General features: G+C 32.1%; 2 protein-coding genes across 2 annotated transcripts; both read right to left on the bottom strand.

Moving 5' to 3' along the window:
• Positions 1-326: 326 nt before the first annotated feature.
• On the bottom strand, positions 327-3546 carry LOC120078518 (polygalacturonase-like). Its single transcript, XM_039032789.1, has 4 exons — positions 3094-3546; positions 2000-2289; positions 1672-1900; positions 327-545 (listed from the first exon to the last, which is right to left on the bottom strand). The coding sequence occupies exons 1-4, from the start codon at positions 3544-3546 to the stop codon at positions 327-329; spliced, it is 1191 nt and encodes a 396-aa protein (XP_038888717.1).
• A 6567-nt stretch (positions 3547-10113) lies between these two features.
• Positions 10114-19974, bottom strand: TRM11 (tRNA modification 11 protein). The gene is made up of 6 exons (XM_039032730.2): positions 19541-19974; positions 19242-19453; positions 13394-13711; positions 12942-13016; positions 12479-12553; positions 10114-10833 (listed from the first exon to the last, which is right to left on the bottom strand). Exons 1-6 carry the CDS (start codon positions 19743-19745, stop codon positions 10276-10278), a joined length of 1443 nt encoding a protein of 480 aa, XP_038888658.1. The 5' UTR covers positions 19746-19974; the 3' UTR covers positions 10114-10275.
• Positions 19975-20760: the final 786 nt, after the last annotated feature.

Raw genomic sequence — 20760 nt, forward strand, 5'->3', positions numbered from 1 at the left:
TTGATTTTCAAAAAAAACAAAAACAAAAAATCAAATGATTATCAAGGAAGGAAACTTGTAAGAAAGTCTACTATAAAATGAAAGTAAATAGTATTATTTGATAAACTTAAATTTTAAGTTAAAGAAACTAGTTACACCATTTGGTAAATTAATACCACAATATAATTATAAAGAAACCAATAAATAAAAGAAGTTTGATGGTCACCCAAACTAAAGCTTCAACCATGTAACTTTCTTCACTATATGGTTATGAAATAACCCTAAATTAAATCTAGGAATTATAAATGATAATCATAAATTATATATAGCTTAAGAATTTAATTTCCCTAAAAGCAACCCATGGAATGAACCAAGCCAACATCTAATCCTTGAGCATTACTACATGAAGCTTTGGCTACTTGATTCTTGTAACTCAGCTTAACATCTTCCAACCTTATTCCTTTGCATGGATATTTTGGACTGCAATCGAATTTGATGCCCACCGGCGTGGCCGATGTCCCGTGAATGTCTTCGTATGTCACGTCGCTAATTTTAATTCCAGAATCCTATTCATTCACAAATGACCAAGTTTAATTTAATTTTAGTACAATTATTATATGAATGAGGGATCCACGAATCACCCTCTAATTTTAATATATTTTTTCATTCTTTTAGAAATGGTTAGTTCTTTTTTTTTTTTTTTTTTTTTTCTTCTGAAAGTTCTATATAAAAGTAAATAATTTAGAATTTTGGTTATAAAAAGCTTTTCGTTCCTAAATTTTTATTGGGATAATTAAGAAACTTTAATTTGTAATGATTTAGTTTTTGTATTTATACCTTTACAATAATTTAATTAAACAAATATACAGTAATTTAAATAGTCCTTATATTTTTTTAATTTTGCTACACTTTAATTAGTCCCAACTATTATGAATCTCATCAAAATTAATGGTTACTTTTATTACATATCGGTTTAGCCTTTGTAGTTAACATATAAATTGTTCTCTAATCAACTTATGTAAGAAGATTTATTATATCTAAAAAAATCGTTTTCACGATAGGAATAAAATATTTTCAAATTGTAAAATATAAAGACGTATTAAAGTTTAGAAAGAAAATTGTTTAAAAGATAAAATGAATAAATTGTTACAAATGAAGGTTTTCAATGTTGAAAGACTAAATTTTTAGTTCCTCAAAAGTTCTAAGTACCAAAAGTTGGGTTTTAAACCAAGAAACCTTTTTATCTCTTATCAATGACAAATATTAAAGTCATGTTTTTACTCAAAAACTTAATAAACCAAACATAATGGGATTGATAAGAGTTTGAAAATCAACATATATTTCAAATATAATGAATTTGAAGTTAACATTGTGTATTTAATTAATTGAATCAAAATCTCATTTGACATAAAACTCTAATTTATATACAATATTTGTATGTATATACAAGTAGTTGTTTGTGTGTATATATAGAAGAGAAATTCGAAAAATCATCACTTTATGTTGGACTTATATCCTTTTTTAGTTTATTAGGGTTTATAATCGTGGGAACTTTTAGTAATCTTAGTAGAGATTTGATATCTTTATTTTCGTCTCAGCAAATAATTTTTTTTCCATAAGAGATCATAACGAGTCAATATAATAATAACATTAACAATAGAAGGATAAGATTAAAAACTATATAATACACACCTGTCCAGGACAACCTTGATTATGGGGACAATAATTTTGATCGATGATGATAGGATTTTGGACATTAGTCATTGTGATATGTTGAAAAATAATGTTTCTTGCAAACCCACTACTTGGCCTTCCCCAACTTTTTATTCTCACCCCATTTTGAGTGTTAATAAATCCACATGATTTTACCGTCACGTTCTCAACCCCATTCTCCTTCAACTCTTTTCCTAAGCTCCCAATGCTACACCAATCGAATCAAATCGAATCAAACCAAATTATAATTATGATCATAAAAGATCTCCAATAATGAATATAAAAATTTAATAAGTGTATTACATACCTAATTCCATGGCCAGGTCCACAAGCAATATTTTCAATCCATAAATTGGAGGTTCCAGGACCTATTGAGATACAATCATCACCGGTGCCGATTTTGGAGTTGGAGATGGTCACATAAGATGATCCCCCTATGTGAATTCCATCGGTGTTTGGACTATTACTAGAGGCCGAGACCTTTAGTCCGTGCATTTTTACATTATGGCATTGATTTACTACTATGTGAAATATTTGGCTATTTAGTGAAGCTAATCCACTAACCAATATGTTTTGGGAATCGGTAAACTTCAATGACTGCATAAAACACAACAATTCTTTTTATATTTTAGTGACATTATGGGTAATTATTTTAAAGGGTAACACTTCTGAAAATATTTTTAAGTATAACAAAATGTCACTGTTTATCTGTGATGGATTACGATATACATATCATTGATAAATAATGAAATTTTGCATTTATGATAAGTTAGCTCATTTTTCTTTAATTGAAAACAGCCCTAATAATATTGTATAATAATTTTAATTTTCGAAAATAGTATCTTCTATCTTCTATTTATTCAATAGTATCTTCTATATATATATACACACACCATGTTTCCATCCGAGCTTACAAATTGTTTGTAAAAACAAAATAGTAGGATGAAGTAATTGTTTTACTAAAAATGAAAGTATCAATATACGATCATGGTTTCTTTTTCTCCATAAAAAAAATACAATCATGTTATATTCTATACAAATTTAACTTTCCAAAAATAAATTAATTTAATGTATATGATACGATAATGTGCATCTGGGTGCATAACCTATTTAGTTGTTTCCAACTACAGTTTCATCGTGTGATAAGAATTTATTTCTCATCATTTAAATATCACTAATACTTGGGTGCAACTCAAACTGCACTCATCTTCCTATAACTCTCGCCAATTATATAGAAAGAGTTAAAAATTATTTAAAAATAAAAAGAAAAATAAGTTTGTCACATGACAAATTTTGATCGAACTATTGGTAAGTTGCACAAATATAGATTCAGCTCGAGATGCATTAGAGTATTTTTTTTAATTATTAGTAGACATAAGATTGATAAAGTAATTGGCATACCGTGGCTCCACGAGGACAGACTTTGCCAGAATTTTTGCAAGCCCAAAGGCCACTTCCTTGGCCATCAATAACGCCACCCAAGACATTAACTCCATTAACGTTGTGAAAAATGATCCAATGTTCAGATTTGACATTGAGATGAAAGTCTGAGGAAGCCACAAGAGTGCCATCAATACGTATAGTAATGGCATTATTCTTGCATGGTCCATTAAAAGTTGCACTACGAACGTAGAATTTGGCCTTAGGCACATAAATGGATGTTGGTATAGAAGAGCTACAAGCACGCGTCCATGCTAATAGGAAGGCCTTAGACGAGTCGGTTTTGGCATTGTCGGGTTTAGCTCCGAAATCGACAACGTTGAATGTTAACGGAGCAGCAAAGGCAGCTAAGTTGAAGGACATAATGACTAGTAGTAGTAATAAGAGAAGAAATGAATTTGTATGAAAAGCCATTTCTTTCAAAGTGTTTTAGAATGTGGAGAGATTGATTATATGAAGAAAAGAGTTTGAAGTATATGGAGAAGTTGAATGGATTTGAAGGCTTTTATATATCATGGAGAAGAAGTTAAAGCACTCTATTTTGATAAGCAATTTCCCAATTACGTGCATTTACCATTATAACCTCAAACGGTAAATTCTATTTTCTTTTGAAGGAAAAACACGAGAATTTCATTTGGAGAAGCTTTACTATCCGACCAAAATTTCTAATTGCTAAAATTAGTAAGCCAATTTGAAAATTTGTCAATCCATACACGCACTCATACACAACACAAACCATTTTTATTCGTAGTTGTGGGTTTGTGATTCACACTCACGATAGCATCAAGTCCAAAATATTGGTAAATATAACCTAATGTAAAAGAATTTGTAGATATAGCAAAATTTATATTCAGCTCTTTGGATCTATTAGTGATAGACTATATCTCTAGTAGGAGTAGTATATCATTGATAGATTTTGTTATATTTATCATTCTTTAAAAATGTTACTATACACTTAATTATTAACTAAAAAATGCTATCCATTACAATTATTCTAAAACCAAATATTGATAATTGCAAAATATAACAAAAGTAAAGGAGAAATTAGACATACCGTACTAAGCTTTTGTAAGATGGTCGAACTGAAATTAGATTGATGTTCTGCTAATGTTAATAACTTGACAATTGACATGGGATGTCCTAGCCATTGGTCAAAGCAAGTGTAGTTCAACAATAAATGGTATGCATTCTGTTTTAAAGTTGAATGTTCGATCCCACATTTCTGTCATTGTTGTACCAAAAAAAAAAAATTAATAACTGATAAATGATGAGTATATTAACTAAAGTTGAGAACAATTTTAAGGGGTCGTTTGTTTAATGGAAATCGAGATACTCAGACATCCTAAGATGCCTTTATGGAAAGATCTCAAAAGTTTTGGATGCCCTCTTGAAATATGGTTTTTTAACATTTCCATGTTGGGGACATATTCTTTTTATTTTTTAATTTATCATTTTTCCTTTTTTTATTTTGTGTGTACTATATATTTGTGATATATATATATATATATCAATTTTTTTAATTTTTATTTCACTTAGTAAATAAACAACTCTACGCATTTAAATATGTTTATGTTTCCATTTACCTAGGAAGTTCACTATATTTAAATTAGGGTAATTGCAATTGATAGCATATTTAGGAATAATAACCAAGTGTATAACATCATTTTAAAAAACTTGTAAATATAGACAAGTCTATCCGCGATAGACTTCTATCATTGATAGACTCTCTATCACTAATACACTTCTATCAATAATATGATCTATCACTGATAGACTATTTAAATTTGGTCATATTTACAATTTTTTTTTTACATTATGTTATATATGTTAATACTTTGGGTTTAATATTTATATTTGCAACTGTCCCTTTAAATTATATAATATATAGTTCAATTTATTTTCAATTGAAATAAAGCGAAAATGTTTACTTATTTTTACTTTTTCAACTGTCATTATCCAAATATTCTCCGACATCGTTTAAAAATTTATAAAAAATAAATATGGATATCTAAAGATGCGAGACATCTACGTTCTCGAGTAATTAAACGGTAGCAATAGCAAATTTTCATTGGTAAAAGTTGAGTATTTTTCTTTTTCATGTTGTTAAAAATAAAATGAAATGAAAATAATTTAATTAATTTAGAATGAGATTAAATTAAGTTAGGGTGAATATTTGAAAGAGTTTTGAAGAGGCCTATGAGGATGAGCAAAAAAAGGGGGAAAAAAAGTGTATTATTAAAGCGTAAGAAGTGGAGAATAAAACGGAGAAGGAAATGGATTTGGAATTGAAGTTTTGTTTTAACTTCAAACCCCAAAACTCTGTCCCGCCATTTGCGTTACTTCACTATTTCCTTTCTCCACTTTCATCGCCCATTCTCATTCCAACTTTATCGGATTTCTTTTTATTATTATTATTCTTAAGACTTATTTTAAGTAACAAATATTCTCGATGATCTGAAAAAATCGATCAACCCAATCTAATCGTGCAGTTTAAGTTGGGTTATCAACTCTTTTGGATTAGGTTAATTTTAAATAATTAAAAAATTTTATGACTTGGTTGGTTCATAGATCACTAAAATAATCCATCTCGAACTTAAAATGTGTATTTTTTACATATATTTATTTAAATTTTATTTAATTTTGTTAGGTTTTTGGATAATTCATTATTCAACAATTCTTAAAATTTGTTTTTTTAACACTTCAAAGAGATTTTACATTATATAAATTGAAATTGAGTTGTTAATCTTAATTCAATATATGAAAATAGTTAAGTCAAATTTTTACATATTAATATTTTACTTCATTTTAGAAAAAAATAAATAAATAAATGACCTGAATAATAAGAACCAACCCAACCCAAACGTTTGATGGTTGGGTTGGATTGGGTTCACTTTTTAAAGAGGGTTATTTAGGTTGAAGAATTTTACAATTCGAACGATTGGGTTAAGTTTAAAAAGTCCTTAACCCAACCCAACCCACGAACACCCCCAATACTTAGGTACATTTCGAATATCACATATTTTTGTACATACAAGCAAATTGTCCAATCATAACTTTGGCATGTGGCAAATTTTACTTTTTCTTTTTTTGAAATATTTTAATATTTTTTTATGTGAGTGGTGAAAAGGGTTGCCCAAAGATGTGTGATGCTCAGGATGCATCAAAGTTTTATTTGGTAAGTATCCCAACTTTTTCGCACTTAAGTACATTTCTAAGATATGAATGTTTTAATATTTAAGACTTTCTTACTCTTAATACTGCAAATGTTGTAATATTTAAATTGAAAGCTAGATTATGTTGTAATATTTAAATTTTAACTTTTAGAAAATATGTGATTATATATTTTGATTATATTTTTGCATATAAAATTTTATTGTTTTTATTAAAAAAACTTTGTAGTTTTTCTAAATAATAATATATTGAAATGACTCATTTAATATACAAAATTTTATTTAGTTGAAAATAAATTTAAAATTTGGTTAAACAATGAATAAATTAAAAGAAAAACAAACAAACAGGGAGCTTTTTTGGGTTCCCCTCCAATTCTATATCAAAAATCTCCACCTCAATCCCCACGAAACCAAACAAAAAAAATAGTGGGATGGGGCATTGAAATAGCGAGCGGGGATGGAGAAGCCTTCTTTGTCCTCGCCTTACTCTGACGTGTGATCATTTCTATTTATAACATGAATTATAGCGTCTCAAAGTTATCTAAAAGGTAACCTGTGTTCACCTGCTTTTTGGTAGTGTCGAGATGCTCTATCTAGTATTGTGATGCTCTTCCTTCGAGCCTCCAAACTTCTACAACAATCTTTTACTCATGAATACGTAAGATCTATAGATTATTTAGAATTATTTTTTAAATGTCCAAAAATTAATTAAAATATTGATTTTAAAATTTCAAGGATCAAATAAACATTCCATTTAACTCTACTCTACGTTAAAAAGTAAAATTTTGACCTTCTATTAAATGAACTTTTCCAAAATTTCATCACATTTGACTAATAATAAAAAAGTCATTAATTTTTCAAAGTACTGTGGTAATAGTTTATGGAGCACTTACAGATTTAATTAAAAAAAAACATGGGATATTGCAAACGTAACCATGATTCTTTTCTTTTCTTTTCTTTTTTTCCTTTAACAAATATAACAGGAAAATTCAGCCCTTGGAAAAAGTCTAAAATACCCTTAAACCCTCCAAACATACGAACATTCAACAATAGGAGAAAACAAAGTATATTTGATATACTTCATAATGAAGAATCACTATTAGCTTACTGATATACATTATTTATAATTTATCTATTGATAAATTATGATATTAGCTACTTAGATGATCATCTTAGTGATTATATATTACTAATACACAAATAAATATTGATAGCTTTTGAAAAGGATTATATTTTCCAATCTAAATTAAGCTAGCTCTTGGAAATTTAATATTTAGATGTGCTTTAATGCACGATATCAAACTTAAGAGATCGTTGAAACATTTTGTGTGCAACACTAGGCACAACACAAACCTCAAACAAACAAAGTATAAAATCGATATATCAATGATAAACTTCTGACACTGTCTATTAATGAAAAAAAATAATATCAATGATAGCCTTCTATAATTATCTATCACTCATAGATAATAATGAAAATCTATCACTGATGTTGTTAGGTAATATAGAGTGATTAAAGTTTACCATTGATAGATAGTGATAAACTCACATTGTGATAGAAGCCTATCACTAATATACTTCTTTATTATATCACTTCTATTGTTGATAGACGTTTATTTGTTACTTAAAGTTTATTGATGATAGTAGTTGATAGAGTTGAAGTAACATTAAAAAAAAAAATCAACGATAGATTTCTATAAAAAAAAAAAAAAAAACATTCATATACTTATAATTCTATTATTGATACTTCTATTAAGGTCTATCGACATGCTGATATTTTATATGCTTCTATATAATTCTATCATTGTGTAGCAGTGACATAATATGTTATATGAAAATACAAATCAAAGATCATTGAATCACAAACCAAACTTCATATGCTCTACAATTTTTTTTTTTAGAAAAAATGAAACCCTATAAACCTTGATAGATTGATATCATTTGATTATCAAATTGAACATATCGGTTATTATCAAATTCTATTAGAGCCTATCGGTGACATACTTCTAAAAAAAACAGTCATATACTTATAATTCTATCAGTGGTACTTCTATATACTTTTATCAAAGTCTATCAGCATACTGGTAGATTTTTACTTAATTTTATCTTAGTTTATCAGAGTCTATCGATAATAAGTATATCAATGATAAACTTCTATCACTTTCTATTATTAATATAATAAGATCAAACTAAATTACAAACATGTCATATGACGATACAAATCAAAGATCATTGAATCACAAACCAAGCTTTATATGATCTACAAATTAGAAAAATAAAATTTTGATAGACCTTGATAGATTGATATTATTTCATTATCATAATCCACTTATAATTCTATTAGAGTCTATCAATGACATACTTCTATAGAAAAAAATGGTTATATACTTATAATTCTATCATGAATACTTCTATATACTTTTATCAGGGTCTATTAGTATACTAAAGGTTTTTGGTTGTCTCTTTGGCCTCCAATTATATCAAGGTGTTTACATCTAAAGACAAACAATCATTTTATCATTAAACACAAACCTTAAACAATTAAAGTTTAAAATAGGTAAAACAACGATAGACTTCTAAAACTTCTACCACTGTCTATCAGTGATATATATATAATTAGTGATAGAAATATATCATTGATGTTATCTGTGATATAGAGTGATAGAAGTCTATCACTAATATACTAATTCATTCTTTCACTTCTATTGTTGATAAACTTTTATTTGTAACTTGAAGTCTATCACTGATAATGGCCAATAGAGTTGAAATGAAAAAGAAAAAAAACTATGATAAACTTCTATATACATTTATCACTATATACTTTTATCAGTCTATTAGAGTTTAACATACATAAATAACAATATAGTATATCAGAGTCTTTCGAATAAATTGGTCTATTGGTCATAAACTTATAATGACATACTTCTACAAGTTCTAATCCAAATTAATCCAAATTACTTCACTAAGATGAAATCCAAAATTAAATTTAGGTTGACCAAAATTAACTTGTTTTGGAAACACATTATCGAGGTGGATGCATGTAAAGACAAACAATAAACTCAATAGATAACATTTCTAGGGATAATAAGATAGTGTATAACTCAATTAAAAAAAAAAAAAAAACAATTGCAAATATAGCTAAGTCTATCATTGATAGACTTATATTGCTGATAGGCTCTTGAATCAGCGATATGGTCTACTGATAGATTCCTATCAACAATATGGTCTATCACTAATAAACTATCTAAATTTTGCAATACTTATAATTTTTTTTTTTATATTATATTACATCTACTAATACTTTAAGTTTGATTGTTATATTTATAACTGTCTCATAAACTTATCACTAACCACAAACCTCAAACAAATTAAGTATCAATTAATTTATGTTTTGTTATTTTTGCAACATTTGTGCCTTATTTTGCTATATATGAAAAGAACCCTTTTTATTTACTAGGTAATTAATACAATCTTTAAAAATTAAATAAGTAATCAAGTGATGCAAATCAAAATAAAAATAATATTTTTTTAATTTACAAGATTAGTTCTACAAAATCTAAAAAATGAAAATAAAAATAAAAATATACCTAATAATATTATTTTGTCTTAAATTAAAATTTGAAATTACGAACCCTATTTAACATTTTTCTAATTGAAAGTTAGTAGGACCCAGCTCAAATTTATATACTAAAACAATTAATTTTATTTATTTTTTAATGTTAAAAACTTAGAAACCTATTAAATAGAATTGAAAGGTTTTCTTCTTTTTTTTCCAAAGAAAATACAAGACATTAGATAGGGAAAAAAAAAATTAGAGGCCAAACAAAACACTTAAAAATTTAAGGACTAAACTTGCCGTTTAAGCTACATTTTTATAAGAAAAAAAACTAACAAACTGCATGAACATAACCAAAATCCAAGGGGCTTAGAAAATTCGGAGAATTAGCAAACCAAAACCTACAATAACTTCCAATTATACATACTTTCCTCTGTATTTTGGTTTTGGGTCTTTACTCAAATTGCAATTGCCACCAACTGCAAGCTGGGAATCAGTGGAGGGACTGAAAACAGCAGAATGGAGATTACCATCTTCTAACCATTTCAAATGGTTTTCCCTGAATTCTTCATGTTTTAATCTTGCTGCCTCTGCCATTTCTTCAGTGTATGAACTTCTTTTTACCATAGTTAGCAACACCCGGCTGTATCGCGAGCTTAATATTTGCTCGGAGGAACTGATTAAAGTAAAGCAAGGATGTTCTGGGAATTGATTAAACACGCAATCTTCTTCCCTCAAAACAGGGTAGAAGAATACAAGCCTGCCACCCATCACAAGCATCTTGGCAGCAAGGTCAAGTAAATCATGCACACACTCAACAAGGCTGTAAGCAGCAGTTGATGGTATATGGTCTGTTCTCTTGTCGTCTGGAACCGTGTAAGGTGCAACAGTTCCTTTTAACAATTTCCGACCACCAGATTTACGCCCTCCGGCACGGACTCCATAAGGAGGGTCGCAAATGATTGCATCAAACATCTGGGTAGAGAAGCAAGTTGTGAAAATGCATCAGAACCAGGATAGCAAATATAATGCTAAAACTTGTAACAAGCATCGCAGCAATGAATAACTAAAATGTTCTACTGCAGATGGATTAGTTGCTTTCGCCATATCTCTCTCCTTGTGTGCCTGGTGACAACTTTCAAACAACTCATGAAAGTCAAATTCTATCAAATTGCAAACATTATGATTTGAAAAAAGTCTACCAACAAGTACGAGTAAAACACTTTCCAGAGAAGTTACGAAAAATGAACTCAAATTATATGTAGCTAAAAAGAGAGTAGAATTAGAAAAGGAACTTGAACGGTGCACACAAAAAAGAGGCTTGTAATTTTGCTAAATCAAGAATCCCTCAACTTGAGTTTATCTTTAAAATGTCGCATGTTCCTTATTAACACATTCCTCAAATGAGTTAGTACTGCATTAAAGTCTTGGCTTTTTCCTCAAAACTTTGGCCGGACTATAGCACATCATTCAAGATAATGTTATATTACAAACGGAATTTGAAGGTGCCAAACAGAATCATTGAATAATGAAAATAGGATCATTAGTAGAATATTTATGTTTATTAGAAGGGGGATATTAGTAAATAGGTATTAAGTTGGTTAGAGATAGTTATTAAATAAAGGGAGTGGGGTTAGGAGAAAGGTGTGAAGAATTTTGTAATGATTTCCTTTAAAGAATTTTGGGAGAGTAACCCTCTCAAAAGGCTATGATATATTGTAGTTTCTTTAGTGATATTGCAATATATACATTTCTATCCATAGTGTTCTTTGTGTTCGTTATGTTCTTGAGTGTTCTTGTTAGGAGGTATCCTAACAAGTTCAAGCTTTGCCCAATATGTTTCATGCAATATATGTTATTATGTATTATTTAGTTTTTAATTGCTTGGAATGTGTTAGAATTCAGTTAATTTTTAACTCTTAGTAAATCATTTTATACAAAAGAAAATTGCAAAAAGAAAACTTAATTCTATTTAAAAATTGATAAACATTTCAAATTTCATTCTTTTCAGTTGGCTTCTTTGGTGATGATTTCATCTCTGGTTCTAGATTCTCTTCAGCTGGTTTTGTTGCTGTGTTTTTTTCCCGGCTGTTTTTGACTTCAGAGATTCTCGAGTGTTTTGGAGGAGGTTTTTCCATGCTTAATGTTGTATTTAGTGTTCTCCCAGCGGGCTTGCTTTGCAAGTGTTTTTTTTTTCCTCTCTCAACCCTCTGTTTTGTGGTTCTTTGAAGCTTCAAGTTCGGTTCGAACCTTAAGTTCTTTGCAAGATTATTCATTCAGTTTTTTTGTTTCTCATTTATCTTCCTTATTCACTTCTATATGAGTTTGTATCTTTTCCTTGAGCATTAGTCCCTCTTCATTTCTATATGAGTTTGTATCTTTTCCTTGAGCATTAGTCCCTCTTCATTTCTTCAATGAAAAGTTTTATTTATTGTTAAAGAAAATAAAAAAGAAAAAAGAAAAAGAAAATGATTGCAAATCTGTAAGTAGATGTTAAGCGGTGAATATCCACAGCAATCAGTGAGCATCAGAATATAACAATGCCAGTGGAACTTCAAACCAGACAGGAAAACAGTGAAAAATAAATAAAGAGTACAGGTGCTAAATATTACTGCTGTACCTCCTTCAATCCTGGACGCCAGGGAGGACGATTATTATCTGCTCTTAACAGCACAATTGGCGGTGGTAATCCATACTGCAAGCAGTAATAAACAGATTAATTCCACTACACCATGAAACATCTAAGATCATAATTACAATGCATAAGGAACATAAAGCATCAAAACTTGATATTATCATAATCAGTTGAATCCCAGAAATTGCACAAGCAAAATGCTAACAGTACAGTTGTTTATCCTCTATCATGCTTGTCACCCTCACATTTATTTTAACTGTCAGTTCATGCGTGCATAAAATTTCAAACTTACATTTATTTTATCCTTTATCATGCTTGTCACCCTCACATGTATTCTAACATAGTACATTACTTGGCCAGTGTAAACTATAAACCATAAACTATTAACTAAGACTTGCAACATGAACTAAATTTCCAAACATAGAATTTTATTATAAAACATATTTACCTGCTTGAAATTGCTCCAAACATTACAATCAGGGCCACGACCATCACGTACCACCCTAATGTCAATGTCTGCACCCTGAGACATTTTGGTCAGTTTGAATTCAAATGGTCTCTCTCCCACACGCATTCTATGGGAACTGGAAACAACCTTAAATTAAGTTCCCTAAATGCAATGAATGGTCATTAATAGATTGAAAACTAAAACTCATAATATAATATCCAATACAAAGCAAAAGTACCCCCCATGACTCATGTACATGAAAGAAAGTAGGAGACTTTAGAGGAATGTGTTCAAAGCTATCAATTTAGGATATTAAGCCTCCCACAGGTTTTCTGCCAACCAAATGTTGTAACATCAGACAATTTCTTTATGAGATTAATCGAGATGTACTTAAAGCTTGACCAAAATACTCGCGTATATAAAAAATAAAGATGCAAAGCAAAAGTAGTTACCATTGTCATTGCTCCAAAATGAGCTGCACCCACAAGAATGCTCCCAGTGCCAACAAAAGGATCATAGACAAGTTTCCCTGCTGTCGCTAATGCTTGGTTGGCCATTAAGAAAGCCATTTCAGCATCCATGGCTGTTGGCCCAAGATAAGTGCGACTTTTTAACTGATATGTTGGTATAAGCTTCCTATCGGCACCACCGACCTCCCGGCCAAAAAAAATCCTCCTTTGAGAAATTGGTGGAAGTCCATTATTGAGTCCGTGATCAGCAGTTTCCATAAGACAGAATTTATGATCTGGACTTTTTAAACTAACTTGACCCTGAAATATACCATACGCATCCATTTATTAAAAAATGAAGACATTGACATGTTCAGCTTGTGTAGCAAATTAATGATTAAGAACAGTGTCAAAATTCAGGTATTACCTGCAGAACCTAAAGAGCTAACGGAAGAAAATGACATTGATAGGACTTCTACTACTTGATTGATACCATTTATGATGAGAAGCCGTGATAATTGCATGAGACCATGTCTTGACTAAGTTAAAAGTAAATGTAAAAGAGATGCGATTGTAACATAAATGAAGCATGAGGTAGCATAACTGTCCCATCAACATGCCACCAAATTTCTTCAAAAAGGGTAAGATTCCCAAGTTAGGATGTGAAACCGAAAATAAATGTACAAAATTAAGTAAACTGATTATATTTTCTCAATCAAACTTGCATGCATGAAAAACATGTAAGAAGTTGGGTAGATGGATAGTACTTTCTTGATTAAACTTGCATGCATGAATTAAATTATATACCTTCTATAATTTTTTTTTAAAAAAAAGAGAAAAATCTTTATTTATTATTATTTTATATATATAATTTTTTTTTTTTTTTGAGAGAATAAAAAAGGGCTGAGGAGGAATCCTCAAGAACACCTACACCCCGTTTGGTTGGAGTTTTCAAAGGGAAGAAATGGGGCCGAAAATTACTTCAAATCACTGGCCCATTATCCTTCCTTGGGGACCCAAAAATGGGGCAGAGTCCTTTTCGGTTCGAGAACATGTAGTTAGACTTTAGAGCATCCTTCTTTTAAGGCCAATATTTCCTCTTAGTAGAATGTTGAGGTTCTTGTGAAGAGGGAAAGATATCACTTTATGGGGAAGTTGAGGTCGTAAAAGGGGCTCTTAAATCTTGGAATTAAGAGGTTTGTGGAGACATTAAGGTTAAGAAACAAAAGATCCTAAACAAAATCAATGGGCCTGACTTAAAGGAGCTGGAAGGCCCTCTGGAGACTGCTGAGAAAGAGGAGAGGGTTTCTCTAAACGGGAAGTTTGTTGAGGTGGTCCAGAAAAGAATCCATCAGTTGGGGTCAAAAGGCCAAGGTGAAATGGGTTAAGAAAGGGGATTGTAATACTTATTTCTTCCATAGGGTGGATAGTGACAATAAGAATAAGAACAGTATTGACCCCTTATCCTGAACAGTGGGGAGCTTTCCCGTAATGGGAAGGAGGTTGAGGAGAAGGCTCTTTCCTTCTTTTCCAAATTATATAATCCCATAGTGCATCCCAAGCCATTGGGAATTGAGGATTCGTAATAGAACCTTATTGGCTAAACGGTTCTGGCATTTCCCCCTCGAGCCTGTTTCCTCATGCAATAGAATTACTGTTAGCAAGCATGACCCTCAACTCTTTGAATGGTTGTCAGGTGGGGTTAAAGGCACTTTCCGAAACCTGTGGAAGGACATTTCTCTTGAACTCCCCTCTTTTTCCCATCTTGTTCATTGTTTGGTGAGGAAGGGAAGGAAAAATACTTTTCGGAAGATTAGTGGGTGGGGGATAGAACCCTCTGCTCCACGTTAGCTCATTTTTATAATTTTCCCTTAAAAACTATTTAATTTACTTTTTAGCTTGGTGAGGGAGCTCAACTTCTTTCTTGTTTGGTTTCCATCATTTGTTGACCAATAAGGAAACGTCGGCAATTGTTTCGATCTTGTCTTCGATAGGAGAATTTGATTTTAGGCTAGGGAGAAGAGATGTTCGTGTTTGGAGTCTCGACCCTTTAGAGGGTTTCTCTTATAAGTCCTTTCGATGTTTGTTGGATCTTTTTCCCACTAGTGAGTTTGTCTTTGGTTCCATTGTGGAGGATTAAGATTCCGAAAAAAGTTAAAGTTCTTTCCCTGGAAAGTTTTACTCGGTCAAGTGGACACTTTGGATCTGCTTTCGAGAAAGTTGCCTTCATCAATTGGTCCATTCTGTTGTATTCTCGGTCGGAACATAGAGGAAGATCTGGATCACTTGCTTTGGAGGTGTAAGTTGGTGAGATCGATGTAGGACCACTTCCTCCAGGAGTTTGATTTCATGTTGGCTCATTAGAGGGTTATTGGCAGTTCGATTGGAGAGTTCCTTCTCGATCCACCTTTTCGGGGGAATGGCCAATTTTTGTGGTTAGTTGGGATGTGCAATTTGTTCCGAGTTTTGTGGGGTGAGAGAAATAGTAGAGTTTTTAGAGGGGTGGAGAGGGACCCTAATGATGTTTGGTCCTTAGTGAAGTTTCATAATTCCCTTTGGACTTCAATTTTGAAGACTTTTTTGAAATTACTCTTTAGGCAACATTTTACATTCTTGTTCCCTCTTTCCATAGTGGGCCTTTTTAGGCTTGGTTTTTGTATGCCCTTGTTCCAAAGGTGTTTTCTTCTTTCATTTGAAGGGAGATTCACACAAGGTCTAGGAATCTTTTCCCCACCTACCAAGAACAAGCTTGCAACAGTTTCATGGCCCAGTATTTCTGTTTAGAGATAAAATTCTAGGGACATCTTAATTTTATTGGTCTTTTAGTTTCTGTGAGCCATAGTCTAACTTCCTTCCCATACTTAATGTCAATAATTTTGTGTGGAAGACCAAGGGAATCTGCAGAACCATTTTGACAAGGTGGGCTAACTTTTTCTCCTTTTAATTTGCCAATTCCTAAGAACCATGAACACTTTAGTTTGGCTAGCATGTTCATATCCAACACGTGTCAGACATTTGGACACTCCGACATCTGTTAGACACATATCAAACACTTGTTAATGCAATAGATGTATTAGACACTAGTTGTACACAGTCAAAGTAGGACCAACATTTATTTGACATGCATCAAACACTTGTTAAGTATACTAAGTAGACACACATAAGACAAAAAAAGTTAAATTTTGAGAGTGAAATACATCAAACTAATTATTTAAGCATATAAGTGCATAAACTCATTGACTTTAAATTTCCTTCATAGCTAAAAGTGATATATATATATATATATATAAATATATATTTTAAAAGCATGTTTCATTTATTTATTTATTATTATTATTATTTTTTTTTATAGAATCAATAACTTTCATTGAGAAAGAATGAAAAAATACAAGAACATACAAAAAAAAAACCCACAAAAAAAAATCATCTAACGAAAAGGTTTCCAACTAAGTAATATGTTACCTAGGGAATAATTACCAAAAAACTTCCAAACCGAAGTACAAACTGAAACATGAAACCTCACTAAGAACCAAACTTCACTAGGATCCTTCTCCAGACCTCTGAACACCATTGTTTCTCTCACTCCAAATGTCCCACAACACAACACACACCCCAACAAACCACAAAAGCTGGTGTTTCTCTCTGAAAGGCAAATGGAGGAGGAACTCTCTGATCATCACGCGAATATCCCTCTGGCAAATAATGTGAATATCAAATTCTTGCAAGAAGCATAACCACACAAACCTCGAAAATCGACAACCCCAAAGCAGATGATCCAGGTCTTCCTCTGCCCTCCGATAGAGAATACAGTAGAAAGGACCTATTAACGAGGCTATCTTCCTAGCAAGCCAACCAATGTGTTCACTCAACCGAGCAAAACTTGTCAAGTAAAGAACTTGGTTTTCTTTGGTATCTTAATCCTCCAAACCACATCAAAGGCCAACTCATTACCAAGAGACGGATCCAAAAGCAACCTAAAGAAAGACTTACAAGAAAAGCCCTCAGTAGGATTAGGCCTCTAGGCATGAACATCCTTCCTCCCCACCCTAAAAACACACTCTTCCAAAAAAGGAAGAAGAGAGGCAACCTTTCTCATCTCCCTAGTGGATAAATGACAATGGAAACCAAAAGGAAAAGAATACTTAGCTCCCCGACCAGGCCACCGATGATTTTTAAGGGAAGACAAATGGTAAAGATGAGGAAACACAAAGTAGAGGGGGCTATCCCCCACCCACGGATCTTTCCAAAAATATGGATCCTTACCATCCCCCACAATACAGTAGAAAGGACCTATTAACGAGGCTATCTTCCTAGCAAGCCAACCAATGTGTTCACTCAACCGAGCAAAACTTGTCAAGTAAAGAACTTGGTTTTCTTTGGTATCTTAATCCTCCAAACCACATCAAAGGCCAACTCATTACCAAGAGACGGATCCAAAAGCAACCTAAAGAAAGACTTACAAGAAAAGCCCTCAGTAGGATTGGGCCTCTAGGCATGAACATCCTTCCTCCCCACCCTAAAAACACACTCTTCCAAAAAAGGAAGAAGAGAGGCAACCTTTCTCATCTCCCTAGTGGATAAATGACAATGGAAACCAAAAGGAAAAGAATACTTAGCTCCCCGACCAGGCCACCGATGATTTTTAAGGGAAGACAAATGGTAAAGATGAGGAAACACAAAGTAGAGGGGGCTATCCCCCACCCACGGATCTTTCCAAAAATATGGATCCTTACCATCCCCCACAATGCAGCTGACCAAGAAAACGTATCCTTAATGTGTCCTTGACGCATCCGTGTCCTAAATTTTAAAAAAAAAATGGTGTACATTGATTTTTAAGAGAAGACAAATGATAAAGATGAGGAAACACAGAGCAGAGGGGGCTATCCCCCACCCACTGATCTTCCTGATAAAACGTATCCTTACCATCCCCCACAATGTAGCTAACCAAAAAAATGTATCCTTAACGTGTCCTTGCCACATCCGTGTCCTAAATTTTGTAAAAATATGGTGTATCGTTATGTTCCATTATGTTCTTGTCATGTCGTATTCATACTTCTTAAGCCAATTTGAGAACATGAGTTTTGTTCTCCTACCCCTCCTTCCCATGAGAAATACCTGAGCAAAAGGGTTTTAGGCCCAAGGGAAAACACCAGAGCCATTTCACAAACAAAACTTTGTTACTAATCCTTAAATTCTCAAGTTCTAGCCCTCCTAGGTTCTCAGACTTCCCTATCATCTTTCAGCTCGGTAGATTTTAAACTTTTGTACTCCTTTATAGCTTTTTAATCATCGTTTCTTGTTTAGAGATTTTTATTTATTATAAAAACTATTTTTTAAAATAAATTTTTAAAAATATTATTAAAAGAACCCTTCTTACCAACAAGGAGATATAACCAACCAAGCCATTCTCTTTTGCCCCCTCCCCCTTTTATTGACACACCACCAAAATAATATGATTTGGCCATCACACTTCAATATAATCTCGGTGCTTATAGCTTTTCGATAATTCCTCTTCACAAATTGCTTTGCAATTCTTTTATCTATCAATTCTCTACCTAAAAAGTTAGTGGCACCACAATTTATAACTTCTAGCCTTATTGTCTCTGATCCATCACTTAAACCAACTCTTCAAGCTCAATAGTCTGTCCATCACTATAAGAGTTTCTTAACACATATTAATTTGATTCCATAACTGAAGTGAGCATTCCACACTATAACCATGTAGTCTCTAGTATCCATTATAAGCAAAAGGATTGAATTTCAATAGCTCAAAATCATAAGTTGAAAAAACAATAAAACAGAGAGAAAAATAAAAGGGAGCATAAACTAGATTACCGAAAGGCTACTAGACCTTGAAAGGGATGTATGCTAGCCCCTGGATACGTTCATTTTGTTCCTGGAAGCTGATAGCCTTCCCAAAGCTCTCTACAGAAATCTTGAAAGAGCTTCCGGGTTGTAAGTATGGCGATTTCCGTTCTTCCGGATAATTTCTAATGGACTCCTCTAGCTCCTCGTAGTCACTTCCTTCACCCCAGAGTTCATACATCCCCTTCACTAGTATACCTACACAAAACCAAACCAAATGAAATTAAATGAAAGAAAACTGGAGCAAATTAAGACAAAAACCAAAAACGAAACGAAATTGCTGACTTCGATTGGCGATGTTGCGAGCAAGATCGTCGGAAGAGAGGTCGACGAAATGGAAAGGAGAATCGGGGTGATGGTGAAGAGGAAGCTTCCATTCCAACTTCTCCCCTTTGTGGTCGCCATTTCCACCAAACAACTCGGCTAGAGACTCGACCTCCGCCTTCCTGTAATCCAAAAGCCTGTGATAGAACACACAGAGATACCACATTTACTCGAATATAATATCTGATTGTTCCAATTACTTCTTCAAAACTGAAGAACTGATTCGGAGACAGAGGAGAACACAATGGCTATAACGAAGCTATGGACTGAAACAGTTGGGGTTTTGGTAGTGTTATTGCGTCCAAACCCTTTCAACCCTTCTCTCTTCCTATTAAGCTTGGTTGAAATGACTAAGAAAAAAAACATGTTTTCCAAAAAATTATTTTCATTTGAATACTTTTGATAAAAATTCTTTAAAATAAAAAACCTCATATGTTTGGCAACTCAACATTTTTATATAAAATTTGTTCGGTTTCGATACTAAAAGTATTTTTATTAATGTCAAAATATTATAAAGAACGATTATAAAATACCATAAATTAATAATTTTAATATAATGGTTGTTGAAGTTGGTAATTGAATGGATCGAATCCCAACAAAAGCGTATGATCGCTTATGCTTTGATTTTTGTTTAGATTGAAAATTGTATAGGTTAAGCATATATTATAGAAGGAAAATAGAAAAATACCTTTGAAGAAACTCTTTTCTATAGGGATTCTTTTTCTCCAATTAATCGAATTCCTCCTCTTCTACAAATGCCTCGAAAAGGACTTCCTTGCTATGACTCTAGCAAGGTACCGACTTGTAGGAGTCTCTTTTGAAAAATAAAGGAATTGGAATAGGAGAGCTTTTTGGCAGAGAACCTTTTCTGTGATAATATTGAGAGTGAGAGAGTGAAAGATAGTTCTTTAGCATAATGATTTTAGTCACCTCCTTTTTATGAATACAAACTCTTTTTATTTAACGTGGAAAGGGAATTAACTGACACTACCCCACTTCCATGCATAAGAGGGTAGTTAATTTCATTTAATTAATTGACCAACATTCATTAACTATGGGGCAAACTACTACATACCTATAGTTGAACTCTTATACACTGTAAAATATGTTGCGCCCATGGATATAATCATTAAATGTAAGTTGATCCTACTTGAGTTATTCATAATTAAAGCTGATTCAAA

The sequence above is a fragment of the Benincasa hispida genome, chromosome 5, assembly GCF_027475165.1.
Source record: "Benincasa hispida cultivar pf3 chromosome 5, pf3_genome.v1.1, whole genome shotgun sequence".
In the NCBI taxonomy this organism is placed as follows: Eukaryota; Viridiplantae; Streptophyta; class Magnoliopsida; order Cucurbitales; family Cucurbitaceae; genus Benincasa; species Benincasa hispida.